Genomic DNA, 13,703 nt, shown 5'->3' with positions numbered 1-13,703 from the left:
TTTCTTTCAGCCCATTTTTTTCAGCCTATGGAGCTGCTTCTCAGTGTCCGGGAGCTTTCTTCACAATCTTTTATCATTTGCAGACTTGCTCAGAGTACTCTATCCTATCATCTGGATCATTAATAAAAGTAAGCTATTCAACAGTATCAGTCCCTCGGGCATTCGATTAGTAATGAGCCACCTGCTGGATTTTGTACGACTGATCACTGTCCTTTGGTAGTCCAGCCAGTTTTCCATACCCTTATAGTCTTACTTAGCCAGTTCTATCTTTCAAGTTTGTATGAGAGACATGTCAAAGACATTGCTAAAGTCAAGCTATACAGCATCAACTATTATCCCCTTATTCACAGAACCAGTCACACCTTAAATTAGTGAGTACATTTTGGCAGTGGTAAATCTATGTCTGCTGTCCCCAGCCACCTTTCTGTCCAGTATTATTGTTGCTAATGTCACTATAGGCAATATTGGTACTATTACCAATTATTTTGTACAGTAATATTGTTGATAATTACAGATGTTTCAAATTAAGTTCTACTTACATGGAAACAAAGTGCATCTCATGCATCAGTTAAAAATCAGTCTTGTTTGCTCGTATGCTGTTAACCTTGCAGTAATTTTCATGAGTTAGGTTCTGCTCTTCACTGTGATATACTAATGACTTGCATACTGACAAAGAAGGTCAAGGGCAATTTGAACTAAAACCTCTTTTCTGGTTTGGCTGAGTTTCCATTTTTAAGTCTTGCTAGGGTAGCAGCATTGGTTAGGAAAGTGAGAAATTCTTACTTCTAGTGACTACAGATGTCTCTCCAAAACTGAAAAGGTCTCTGATAAAGCTAGGCTTGTCCTAATACATGCTCTGAACTGGAATGACTGAAGTATAAACATGCATCCTGTTTTTTCAACTCTTCGGAGTAGTGACTCCCAACAGAGTTTGAGGTCAGCTGGTGTCCTGCTGTAATCTGCTCCTGTAAGATTTGCTAGTCGCTTCTGTTGGAGCCTGAAAAGCATAGTTCTGTGTTGATGGTCTACATTGTGTTGATAAAAATAAGGGTTACTGTCATTTTGTGGTGGTGGTGGTCTGAGCTAGCCAAAAATATGACAAAAAAAAAAAAAAAAGGAAGAAAATGTAATGACTTTTGGCTAGTACATTGTGCTGCCTTACTACGTGACTGTTCAAAGGAATAGATAAGAAAGCAGAGGTGATGGGTGGGAGCCTAGCATCTCCAATGTATATTGCCTTAAATGGCTGCATGGATTGTATGTTCTAGTGAAAAAAATTTTTGTTTGATAAGGCTTATTTGTGTGGGCAGTTGGTATAATGCTATATTAACAAAACTTTGCCAGTAACAGAGGATCTTCACTAGGTTGGTTCACAAAGCCAACCATAGTGCCAACATCTTTTTTAATTTAGGTAAAGTTTAGGATCTATTCAGTTTATCTAATTCTTGTGTGGAAAGGAAGTTGTTTATAGATTTCAAACTTCCCATTTAAGCATCTATATTAGTAGTGCTTTTTCCTTGTTAATTAGGATCTGCTGAAATATTGCTAGGGAAAAGATGAAGTTTCCCTACCGCATCATGCTACCCTACTCTCTTTGAGGGCTAAACAAATATGAGAAAACAAAATACAGGAAGATGATGGATTTATTATTTTGACCTTGTGCTGTTGAGAAGGCAGCCACTGGATTATGAGCAAAGGGGCCAAACCATCTCTGCTAGGAAAACTGTAGTAATAAAGAAGCTATTACTCACTCTGCGTTTGTTATTTGAGTTCTAGAAAACGATCACCATTGTGATAGAAATTCACAGTGATTTATAGTTACCTTTCTCCTCCTGTCTAAATGGTTTATTTCTTAGTCTTTTGGGGAATGTTGTAGAGGATGAGTGACTTGTTCTAATACAGTGTGCTATGGGTTGTCATGCATTCTAATGTCTGGCATTTCAGATGATGTGCAGGAGGCTTATAACCTGATTAAGGACCTGGAACCTACAGCTCCACAGGTAATTGGAAAATGATGTCATGACACGTAAAGACAGAGGTTATAAACTGTTATGAAATCTGCCACATACAAAACTGGTATCCTGAGGACAGCTTGCCCCATTCCCACTCTTAAAACTCTTGTGTTTTGATCCCTTCACCAACAATAAATTTAATGTGCATGCATAAAGTATTATATATGTGCATATATGAGTACTTAGCCTGTTTATTACTGTACCACCTGGGTTCAACTAAGAACACAGCTCTGTTGTGTGCAGCCTTGATTTTGGAGAATGGACCATTATTGCATAGGTAAAAGCCCTCTTCCGACTATAGCTAGTTGTCTGCCTGGTGGTGGCTTTTCATCTCTCAGATTTGCTAGCTCAGATGCTCATATAGTTTGTCCTGAAGCCATTTCAATAAAAATGAGCTAGATTAGATTAAACACCTTAAATAAATGGCGTTTTCTAATCCCATCACACTTTGGCTGCCATGAGTGAAAACTTCAGTGTCCCTTGGCTGCTACTGTAATTTTCTTCTGTGGCTGTTCCAGCATCTTTAGTCTCTGATTTATTCCTCTTTGCTGTTTATTTTCCAAAGGTCACATAGCTGGGCATAAAAGGGACCTTTCATGAGTCTGTGTGAGGAATTAGATGGAGGGAGGAATTAGATGGAGGGAGGGAGGGAGACAGGGAAAAGGAAAACCTCAAAAACACAGATCCGGTGATTCTGTGCTGAGGAGTGAGGAGTGTCTTCTGATGTTGCTTTACACTTCTTGCATTTTTCAGTATAGCAAAACTTACTTGAACAGTTTTCTGCAGATATTGGTCCTACTGTAGCCTTTGTTGTCCCAATATACTTGGCTAATAATTCTTGACCACATTTTGAAATGAGAATCTTTGTGCTTTTTTTTTTCCATTTCTCACTCACACTTGTAAGGAACTCCCTGCTAAGACTTGCAAAACTACTTGTAAAATCTCCTTGAGTACTTCTTAAATTTCTTTTTTGTCACAATGCCCGCAGGATAGTAATTTGGCATCTGTAAGACAGTTGGTGTGCTAAAACGATTACTTACTATCCTGGCTAGTACTCTCAGATTGTTTCTTTACATTCTGTCATTAGTCTCTTGGTCTCTTGAAAGAAGTCTCTCCTTCTGTGTTTACCTCCTGGTTTGTCAGGAGTGCCTCCTACAACAGGTTCATAGATATAAGTCTTAAATTATAAGATTTGGGTAAGACAAAAGAGTCTGTTACATGCTGAGAAAAATTTGTTCAGAGAAGAATTAAACTGTAGTTGTTTCTCATACTAGAGGTTACAGGGTACTCAGCTTCTGTTCCTAATTTCACTAGAGTAACATGGACACAGAGCACAAACCTCTTGACATTTTTGTCCTGATGAGAAACACTATGAATTTTGCAGCAAGGATGTCAGTGGTTATGGTTAATCAATGTGCATATTTGAAAGGGGATCTGTGCTTTAGTGTAACAATAGTGGACTTATTGGTGATATGATGGTGAAGAAGGCATAAAAGGATGTTACCATGTTCCTTTTGGTGCATTGTCTTTGACTGTAAGACTTATCAGAAAACACAGCACCCCTTTGCATCTTTAGTAGCATCTTTGCATATTTAGTAGAAGTGACTACATAGCAGGTAGAATGTATTTTGGGGGCCTAAATTTGTGCTGTGCTTAAGCACTACCACAGTAATCAGCTACCTTCTAAACTCAGTTGTGAAAGAGTTGAATTTATGAAGAAAATAATGTACACATAGGCTTTTGTGTATCTTCTGAAATCTTCACTGTGTCTTCTCTGATCCCCTTTAACTTTTTTTTTTCCCAGGAGTACATCCTCAAAGGGGTGGTAAATGCAGCACTTGGACAAGAAATGGGCTCGGTGAGTAAAGCCCATGAGGTTCTCCAGCTTCTCCAACAATAGCATGTGAACAGATCTGTAGGAACTGAAAAGGAGTGAAAGAGGCAGTCATTTCTTAGATTGCAGGATCTCTGAGTCTCTTAACCTCGTTCTGTACAACAGTCGGTCCAGAATGAGTGAAATGCATACTTCTGTTGCTGGCCTTGATAGTAAATCAAGATGAATTTGATTTCTCTGTCCTGTTTCCAAAAACCCTGTTTGCTTTGTACAGTGTCCTTCTTTATCTAGGCACATAGAGCGGCACATTTACCTTTTCTGTTTTTGCTTCAGCCGTAGTTTTTCTGTTAGTTGTTCCCCAAGTGTTCCTCAGAGTATATTGTCACAGTGTATTGTAGCACTAACCCTAGAACTCATCTTGGATTGCTTTTCTATTCTTCTTCCAGAGAGATCATCTGAAAATTGCTCAACAGTTCTTCCAGTTGGTGGGGGAATCAGCCAGTGAATGTGGTATGTTTGAAATGTTTTTTTTCCATTAAGTAACCCATTTTAAAATATCCAAATATGTACCACCATATCTGTGTCTAGCTGCTGACTGTTAGCAGGAATGTTGCTAGGCATTTTGTTGCTATAGGATGAGTTTCAGAAAGTCAAAATTGTTATCTAAAACAAATTTGCAAGTTTAAATTAGAAGTCTCAATTCCAAACCTTACTATATGACTTTGCCTGGAAAAGAGGCTGTACTGCACACTCCAAGTCTTCAGTGAGAGACTCAGTGGCAGCTTGCCTTTGCCTAGTAATCCCCATTATAGAAACAGAAGACAGCAACCTAATTAATTAGATTGAGTGAGTGGCTGAAACCTCACAGGCAGAGATACACAGGTACAAATCAAGGACCACTAATGAAATCCCCTCAAGTACATAGAGTCCTAGCATGGAGCATGCCCTGAAACTGAGGGTCATAAAAATGTAAAGAGGAATTTGGATACAGGGAGGAATGGAAGCTCTGGGACTAACTTCTTGCTTGAATAAGAGAAAAAAATAAAAGGAGGTATTATAACCCACCCACCACCACCCCCCAAAATCAGTATATTTTCAATATTTAGTTTTACTGACTCAATGATAGACCAAACCAAGATCTTCTCTTCCCTTCTCTTTGCCAAAACTAAAAATCCCGAATTAAAAAAAGTCAGTAGTTGTAACATAGAAATTTGGACTAAATGGAGCTTACCAGTTTCCTCTGTAGGCACTGTCACTTAGTACTGTTCCTTTAGGTGGGTAACTTGTGCATGTTAATGGTGCAGACAGCTCATGGTCCTCAGAGACAGAATGCTGTCTCCTGTGTCCATGGTGACTAAAGAGAAGGAGCTCCAGAGACAGAGTGGCATCACCGATGAAAGTTTCAGAAATACTGTTGAGCCATTCTATTCTGTTCCCCTCGCAGCCCTGGTACTATTGAGGTCATGCAGCAGAGAATTTCATGTTGGAAGGCTGGAAGTGGTTCCATAGATGAGATTTCCCTACCTCATTCCTTTCTGCATTGAAGCTATCCCTTCAGAGTTGGGATCCCAGAAAATGGGAAGAAACATTGTGAACTATAGCAGCGGAGGACTCGGTTTGTGGGAATATCTTAATGCCTATAACAGTCATGCAGGTGTGACGAGTGACCAGAGCACACATGGATAAAATTAATACAGAGATAGTCAGGGAAAAGATAGCCTGAAAGGATTTCTTGTGAAGATACAGCTCAAAACCAAAACTGAAATTGTTAGGAACCCAAAAGTCTGAATTTTACTGTGAAATATTTTTAAACTCATATGCAAAATAATAATAGAGAGGCTGAGACTTCAACCTTTCTATGGCTGAGGGGGAGAAAAATGGCAACAGAAATGTTGTACAGAAATGTACAATTAGGAAGGTGGATTACTTGAAAAAAATGAGCTTGTGGTAAGGATTGGTTCCAGAGGTAAAAGGAAACGTCAGTACTGCAAGCATCTTGCCCTCTTGGTACTTCCATGTAAAAACTGCTTTGTCATCTTCTTAAAAGCTTATGGGAGGAAACTGCCATACAGAAGAGCACACAGTTCAGGGTAACTCCTTTAAAGGTAAAATAGTGTGACGGGTTTTGCTGAACCTCAAATGAAGAACAGATGGAGGTCAACAAACTGTAGATAGGAAATAGAAGAGGCAAACAGTTCTATTTAGGTAGGATATAACAAAAAACCAAACACATGAAGCCCAAGAATGTAAGTGTTTTTATTAGATGTTTTTAAAGAAGATGGATAAAGTGGAACGCCTGGTTTTAGAAGGGGCAGTTAAAAACTAAAATAATTTTTTTATGTGATAGGAGGAAGGTGACATGTAGGATATTGTTCCTATTTAATGTACAATGGGGATTGTACATTAACTAAACATAGCTTGTACATAAATAAGCATAGATAATAGAGGATGCCACTGGAGAAATGGTAGAAATTATCGAAAATTGAGAAATTATAGAAAACTTCTCTCAAAATAAGTATCTTTCCTTTATCAGTGAGTAAAATTATGTTGTTTTCAATTACATGTTTAGATAGGCAACTCACCGTATTGAAGCCAAATCATTCACCAGCCAGCCTGGATGGGAACAGTGAGTGGCATATTAAACAGGTTACAGATTTTATATAGAAAGATAAATAATAGTTGGAGGCTTCTGTTCTGCCCATATTGACCTAGTAAATGCAATTACATGGCATGATAAACAGCATGAACTTCTTGTTTCTATCTTCCTTAGAGAAAGCACAAGTGAACAGGTAACTCTGGACCAATATTGAATTATGTAGCACCTGAGTTGAAATTTTATGATGCAACTACAATTCCACTACAGTCATCTGAGTATAATCAAATTCAAAATCCATGTGTTAGCAAATACCTCAAAAAACCAACCCTGAGAAGCTACATAATAACCTTTCTCATTTCTAGCAGAAAATTTACAGTGAAATAGGAGTGAAAAGGATAAAATGCACCTGATTTGAACACTTGAAAGAACGTTTTGTTTCTCTAAAGAAAGGGCTTGTATTCATAATTAATGAGCTATAGGAGACAAATAATGACATGACTAGGTTTACCAATGGTACAAAATTACCCATAGTAGTAAAAATAAAAGCTTCCATAATGATGAAAGATGTGAAAGACTATATAAGACTGGGTAATAATATGCAAATTAAATTTAGCAAAATTATGAGAAAAATTGAAGAGGATCTTAAGAATCAGTGAGGAAAGATAAAACAAAAATAATTACTGGGTCATTGTATACAGATGTCATTTTTTTCCTTGAATACTGTCTACAGTTCCAGTTCTTACATTTCTTTAAAAACATGGTAGGTCAAGAAAGGATACAATAAGTACAGCAAGGATGACCAGAGAAAGGGGATAGATTCTTGAAGTAGGAGAGAAGGAGAGATTAAATAAAGGAAAATACATGGGCTGAAAAATGAATACTGAGTTTGATTATGTACATCATAAATGACAAGGAAAAGAGGAATAGAGAAGAATTGTTTACTGCACAATACAAAAATCAAGGAACATGGACATAAATTATCACTCAAGACGATTAAAACAAACAGCAATAATTACTTTTTCACATAACACAGTTTATTTGATAGAGAAACTTTGTGAGAACCACAATGTATAAAGAAATTTGTAGATGAAACATCCATTGGCTGTTTAACACAAATTTTTCAGCAACGATTAAGAAGTCTTCAGTGCAGATTGTTGAAAGCTGGAATAAACTTCAGCAGAAGTGCCATTACATACCACAGTGTGGATTATATGTGAAATCAGAATATCTTCTTTCTATAGCTGTATATTCTTACTCAGCAAACTCTGAACTAGGCAAACCTTGGATCCAATATAATAGTTTTTATGTTCTTAGGTAACTTAGCATATTAGCCACTATGTAGTATACTTGTGGTCATTTTTGATCTGCTCCCTTTGTTTTGCTGGATTTAGAATGGAGAACAGAATTCTTGCTGTTTGTATACTTGGGCTTTCCCTAAGTAGCCAGCCATGCTGTTCAAGCGTGTACATCATGCTTCAGCACTTCCCACCCGGCCAGTCCTTGCCAACACCTTTAAGGTCTTTATCGAGTTACTTAGCTGCTTTGCAGATTGTAATACAGAAGTAGGTTGTTGCTTGCTAGAGTGAGGAAATCCTTTGCTGTGTCTTTGCTTGCAACTGGGCCTATGTCCCGGTTTTGCCTGGGATAGAGTTAATTTTCTTCTTAGAGAATGGTACAGTGCTGCATTTTGAATTTAGTATGGGAATAATGTTGATAGCACACTGATGTTTTAGTTGTTGCAAAGTCAAGGACTTTTCCATTTCCCATGCTGTGCCAGTGAGGAACTGCATGAGATGTTGGGAGGGAGCACGGCCAGGACAGCTGATCTGAATGAGCCGAAGGGTTATTTCATGCTGTAGAACACCATGCCCAGTACATAAACTGGAGGGAGTTGGCTGGGAGGGGCTTGTTGTGGTTTGGGGAGGGGCTGGGCATGCGTCAGTTGGTGGTGAGCAATTAATTGTATTCTGGATCATTTGTTTCTCTTTGAGTTTTATTCCTCTCTCTCTCCCCTTTTCATTATTATTATTACTAATAATATTTTATTTCGATTATCAAAGTCTTCTTATCTCAACCCGCAAGTTTTACTTTTTTTTGTCGGGGTGAGAAGGGTGGAGTGAACAAACAGCTGAGTGGTACTTAGTTGCCAGCTGGGGTTAAACCACAACAGTCTACAAGGCGTCTTATTTTAATGTGGGTTATCAAAAAATAATGGATCAAAATGAAGATGTGGAATATTTTTTCTGACTTGCTTTTGTTAACTGTAGAAATCCCATGACTGCATTAAGAAAAAGCAGCAACAGGAGTTTAGGAAGAATACAGTGTCATTTATTTGTAAAGTCATTTGGAGTCATCAGCTAAGCCCTTTGCTTTTTTTAATTAGATCTCTGCCTTGGATGTTCAAGGAACATGGAGAAAACCAAGTTAATGTGCAAGTCATTTCCATTAAACGTACACATTTTATCTCGTGTTGGATGTTGTGCACTTTAACAGGGGACAGACAAAACAAAAACTAAAAAAAATACAGGAAGCACTTAGAGTGTAGGATTCAACATTCATTCTCTAGCAGCAATAAATAACGCCCAAACAGCAGCTTGGTTACTGGGGGTTTTTTAAGCTTAATAAAAATTGTTAATCCTAATGACTTGAAATGGAACAGACATTACGAAGGAGGATATAACTAGATTTTTATACTTAGTTCTCATTCTCTTCTACTAGGGTCTCAACTGGGTGGAAAATTAAACAGATCAGATTTCTTTTAAGGAGGAAATGGGGCAAGAGGAACATCAGTAAAAACAAATTAACATTAACATTTCCATTAAATGCAGTGCTTCTGGTGCTTAGTGTAAGTCTTACAAACTACCCAGAAACACTGCAAGCATAATGAAAAAGAGCACCCTTTTGTTTTCAGTGGTCCTCTTTAAGGACCAACTCAGGCAGATTTGATGTTGGATGGGAGGAATGGAACATTTCTTCCGAACTTCATGCAGTCTTTTCTTTGAGGTTCTCTTAGGTCACCCTAAGTAATTTTTTGAAATGACAAATTTTTCCTGTTTCTGCATGAGTCACATGGGGTGAATTAGAAAATTCTAGTTTTTCTGTCACTGGTAGCATTCATTGCTGAGTTGTATGAGATACACGGATGTTTTACTTGTTTGGTTTTTTTAATGAAATCTTTCAATAAATATGTGGGGGACTGTGTGCTGGGATAATAAAACTTTCTGCCAAAATGTGGACATAAGAATAAATATTAAAATTTAGAAACATTCGAATCATTTAGGGGAGTATTGTGTTTCTACTATTTTGTTACTGTGATTCATTTTTACTAAAAATGCGTCCTCAGTTTTAAGTCTTCTTTGCATGTTTTAAAATTTTGTTCAAAATAAATCATGAATTTATGAACTTCAAAAATCAAACATCAGAGAAAAGGGACGTTTTTGAGTTATCTGTAGTTTTGTTACTCAGTGTTTCTTGGCTCCTTTTTATAAAACTGTTCCTGTTATTGTTCTGTAAAGGCATATATTTGTCATGAAAACTATGCCTGCATGTAAAAAAGGACAGATAAATATTTAGGCCAGTTTCTCCTCCCAAGTGAACACTTCATAAATAACCAAATAATCTTCTGAAGCTGGAGAACTGAATGGTGTGGTTCAGACATAGATAAGGATTGATTGTCTCTTTCAGACATAGATAAGGATTGATTGTCTCTATATGGAAAAGACAGGACATCCAAGCTCAGTATCTCCTAATGGTAAAAGATAAAAAATGAGAATATTGTGCTTTCCTTTGAAACATATTTTGACATCTTATATAGTGCTTTCCAGTAATAATTACTACCTACTATGTTTAAAGGAGAATATACAGTTTCTCGTTGAACGCTCAATTTTGTGTGGCGGTATGGAGTCAAAAGACTGGTGTTTAGTTACATGAAATTTCTATATACAGAAAAGTTATTTTGATTTTCTGGTGTGGATGGATTGATGGTAACTAACGTTCAGGAGCGGATTACTTCAGGGATGTTGGTAACCTTAGGATCTTACCTTTTGTCACCTTTCCAAACTGCGCAGAGCAGCATCCTCTCTGATGATCACTTGATGTAGTGAAATAGTAGAGATTTGACATCACTTGCATGATGAACCCTGATGAACCCTGCTGCTTGGGTTCATCCGTGTCTGCTGGCTGGGCCTAACAAAAATCAGTCCTAGTAATCTTACTTCAGAATCTTTAAAAAAGCTTTGAAATAGTTTTCACTAACACAGCTTGCAATGTCAGAGTAGGTGACAGCATAATATGGTTGCAACAAAGTTTATGATGACATAGCAGCAAACTTTAGTGACACTCATTTGAACTGATATGTCTAACTTGTTTATGGCTTTACCTCTTATGAGCAATGTGGCAATCCCAAATGCATGGACATAATTTCCATACTGTCTGATATCGCTGAGTATTTTACCTGTTCCTGTATTAATTCTTTTTTATAACAATATTTTCAATATATCAAGTTTACTCTCTTGCTCAAACTAAAATTAAAATAAGTAGAGTTTCTTTGTCCAGGATAACTGAAAAGCATAATTTTGAAGAAATAGGGCTAATGGCATTAGAATAGCAAACTCAGGCTTTGTATAAAGTGTCATTTCCTAAGAGTAAGAATAATTAATGGTAAAATTATACTACATAAATTGTGTCACAGAAAAGACTTGTTGCTATTGAATAAAGTCTTGCAATAGTTATTGGATGCTGTAGAGAGAGTTGACAAGATGAACTAATGGTTTTTTCTAATGTCCAGTATGGTCCTTTGCCTGAAAAGGCAAGCTACACTATTTTTAGAAACTAGCTGCTTTCATAGGTGCCAGCAGTCTTGGCAGTGATTTCCATTACCATGTGTTTTTAAATTCTACAAATTTGCATTTCTCTTTTGAATTTTAGATACCATTCCAGGGAGACAGTGCATGTCCTCCTGCTTCTTTCTTCTTAGACAGTTTCCTAATGTCCTAATTTACCTCAACTCAATCAAGGTTAGTACTATTTATTATTGGTAGTACTGTAATGCACAGAATCACTACTTTTAGACTGTACTATGTGAGACACAATGGAAACATAAAAAGATACAGAAATTTATCCTTTTTTATAGTAAAAATAAAACACAGGAGTGATAGTGGGACATAAGTGGTCAGTACAATAAATGGATTAAAATGTAAAGAAGCAATTTAGAAAATGGTCCCATGCAGCATGATGGGCATGATGGACTCATTGCACTTGCAATCTAACCATTATCAGGCTTGCTGGTGGCATCACAGAAGATAAAGAATATAATTAAAGGAAGACAGTGGAAAAAAAGTGTATATTTAGGGGGTGGGCAGCATGGAGGAAAAAAAATCCACGTTTTTTTAAGACTTACCAAGTGAGTGATAGCGATTATTGTCACAGGTTAATAATTGGGGACAACATTTTAGTGAACAAGAGTGCATAAGGAAGATAGGACGTGAAGGACTCTGAAAGGAATAAGACTTACATGTTACAGAGAAAGCAGTCACTGAAGGGCTAAAATAGGGTAGTATTACCAAAGCAGTAAGTTAGGAATGTTATTTTTGCAGAAATATCTGAGTACCCTGCAGACAATGTTGCATTTTTCAAAATAAGAGAAGCTTTAAATCACCATCATGCAACATTATCAGATCACCAGTATTCAATGGATAGAATGGGTATAACTTACAGATACACAGTTAAAGTCAGATGTGAGGAAAGAGGGAAGCTGGACTGTGATTATGGATTAAATGATTGCAGTCTTGTTCCAGGGGTTTGAAACTCGACTTGAAACAACTCTGTATTTGGTGGGAAGAGGAATGAGAATCTCAAAAGAAATTATTAAAAGAATTGGGAGATATACAAGATGAGCATAATTACAATGTTCTAGGGAAAATGAGATCTAAAGAAAAACATGTGGCTGTAATGGTGCCCAAAAGCAGCTGATGAGTGAAAAATGGTGAAGGCGTAGTGTTTTTAAACTTTGTCTGGAAAGAGACCTTTGAAGAAATCCCAGTGGCTTTAGCCACTGGAGTGGCTCCAGTGTAGTGGAATGAAGAGATACACTACCACCACCACCCCAAACTGGAGAGTGTGTGTAATTGAAGAAAAGGAAATTAACAGTAAGAATTGCTTTGCCTAACTTGAGCCATCTAAAAGTTGAATTTCTAGTTAGAACTGGTCATCTGGTCTCAGTTTATTGCCGACAGGTATAGATGGTAATTTCCAGAGAATCCATCCTGTGTATTTCTTACATTTATACTGCAATGAATTACTCCACAGATATGCTCAGCTCTTTCCATTTCCTTGAAAAGGTTCTTAAACAATCAGTTCTAACCTGAAAAGGTCAAAGTTAAATGTGATTACAAATCACCTCCAAGGTATATGGGACAAAAGTTCACTGCCTACTAAACTTTTTTTGCTTGTTCCTTTTGAAATAATTGATCATTCTCATAATTTTTCAGCTGAGACTAGCCATGCTCAGGTTTACTTAAGTCATTTCCCTTCTCTTAAGGTCACAGGGATGCAAATGGTTCTTTCTGTACCATGTTACAGGCAAGGCTTACATGGCTTTACCTTTGTGTTTCATTCACAGGAATAAACTTCAGTAGAATCTCTGCAGCTCTTAAAATGGAGCTGTCCTCTGTGAAGATTATTTGCTTGATATTCTCTCAAGAAACACCACCTTCATCCATGAGCAGTTAAAACTGCTTTAGGCATAAGAATATCTCAGGGGACACCTTATTATAAATGTATTGCCAGCTGCCCCAAGAGTGACATTATAACACTGTCAGGGATCAACTGAGTAAAAAACAACCTGATTCAGGCTCAGCTGAGTTGTGGCCACAATGGGAATTCTTCATTTTTAAGCTGGGTATCTGAGCATCTCATTGAAATGGACATCACTCAGAGGACAGTTGGTTTTATTAAAAGATTGAATAACTCTAAAAAGACCACAAGAGAGTAAAGTCCGGTGCATGTAATGTGGTTTAAAAAAAAAAAAAAAAGATAAACTGTCTAGCTGCTGTGAATGTGTTGTACTATCAGGGGAACTTGTTCATTTCTCCTGGTTTTGATTTTGTCGTAGGTCTGGTCTCTAGTACTTATATGGCCAGGACAGAATGACACATTTTTTGAGTTTGGTTCCTGACAGAGGTGCTTCTCCATTTTAATTAAAAGATACAATGGGGACTATTTGAACAGAAGAAAGCATTCACATAGTAAAACTAGCATCTGG

At 37.3% G+C, this 13,703-nt stretch overlaps 1 protein-coding gene across 2 annotated transcripts in view; it reads left to right on the top strand.

Annotated features, from left to right (window-relative positions):
• Positions 1 to 13,703, top strand: part of TTC26 (tetratricopeptide repeat domain 26) — a 47,887-nt gene that overhangs the window by 22,482 nt on the left and 11,702 nt on the right. Inside the window, exons 10-13 of one of the 2 annotated variants that reach the window (XM_048301294.1) lie at positions 1,945 to 2,000; positions 3,817 to 3,870; positions 4,293 to 4,356; positions 11,369 to 11,457. In XM_048301294.1, coding sequence (XP_048157251.1) covers positions 1,945 to 2,000; positions 3,817 to 3,870; positions 4,293 to 4,356; positions 11,369 to 11,457 — 263 coding nt within the window. The remainder of the gene's footprint in view (positions 1 to 1,944; positions 2,001 to 3,816; positions 3,871 to 4,292; positions 4,357 to 11,368; positions 11,458 to 13,703) is intronic. The other variant, XR_007203136.1, reaches the window with a different exon arrangement.

This window comes from Corvus hawaiiensis, chromosome 4 (genome assembly GCF_020740725.1).
Source record: "Corvus hawaiiensis isolate bCorHaw1 chromosome 4, bCorHaw1.pri.cur, whole genome shotgun sequence".
Lineage (NCBI taxonomy): Eukaryota > Metazoa > Chordata > Aves > Passeriformes > Corvidae > Corvus > Corvus hawaiiensis.
This window is presented reverse-complemented; position numbering and strand designations above follow the sequence as displayed.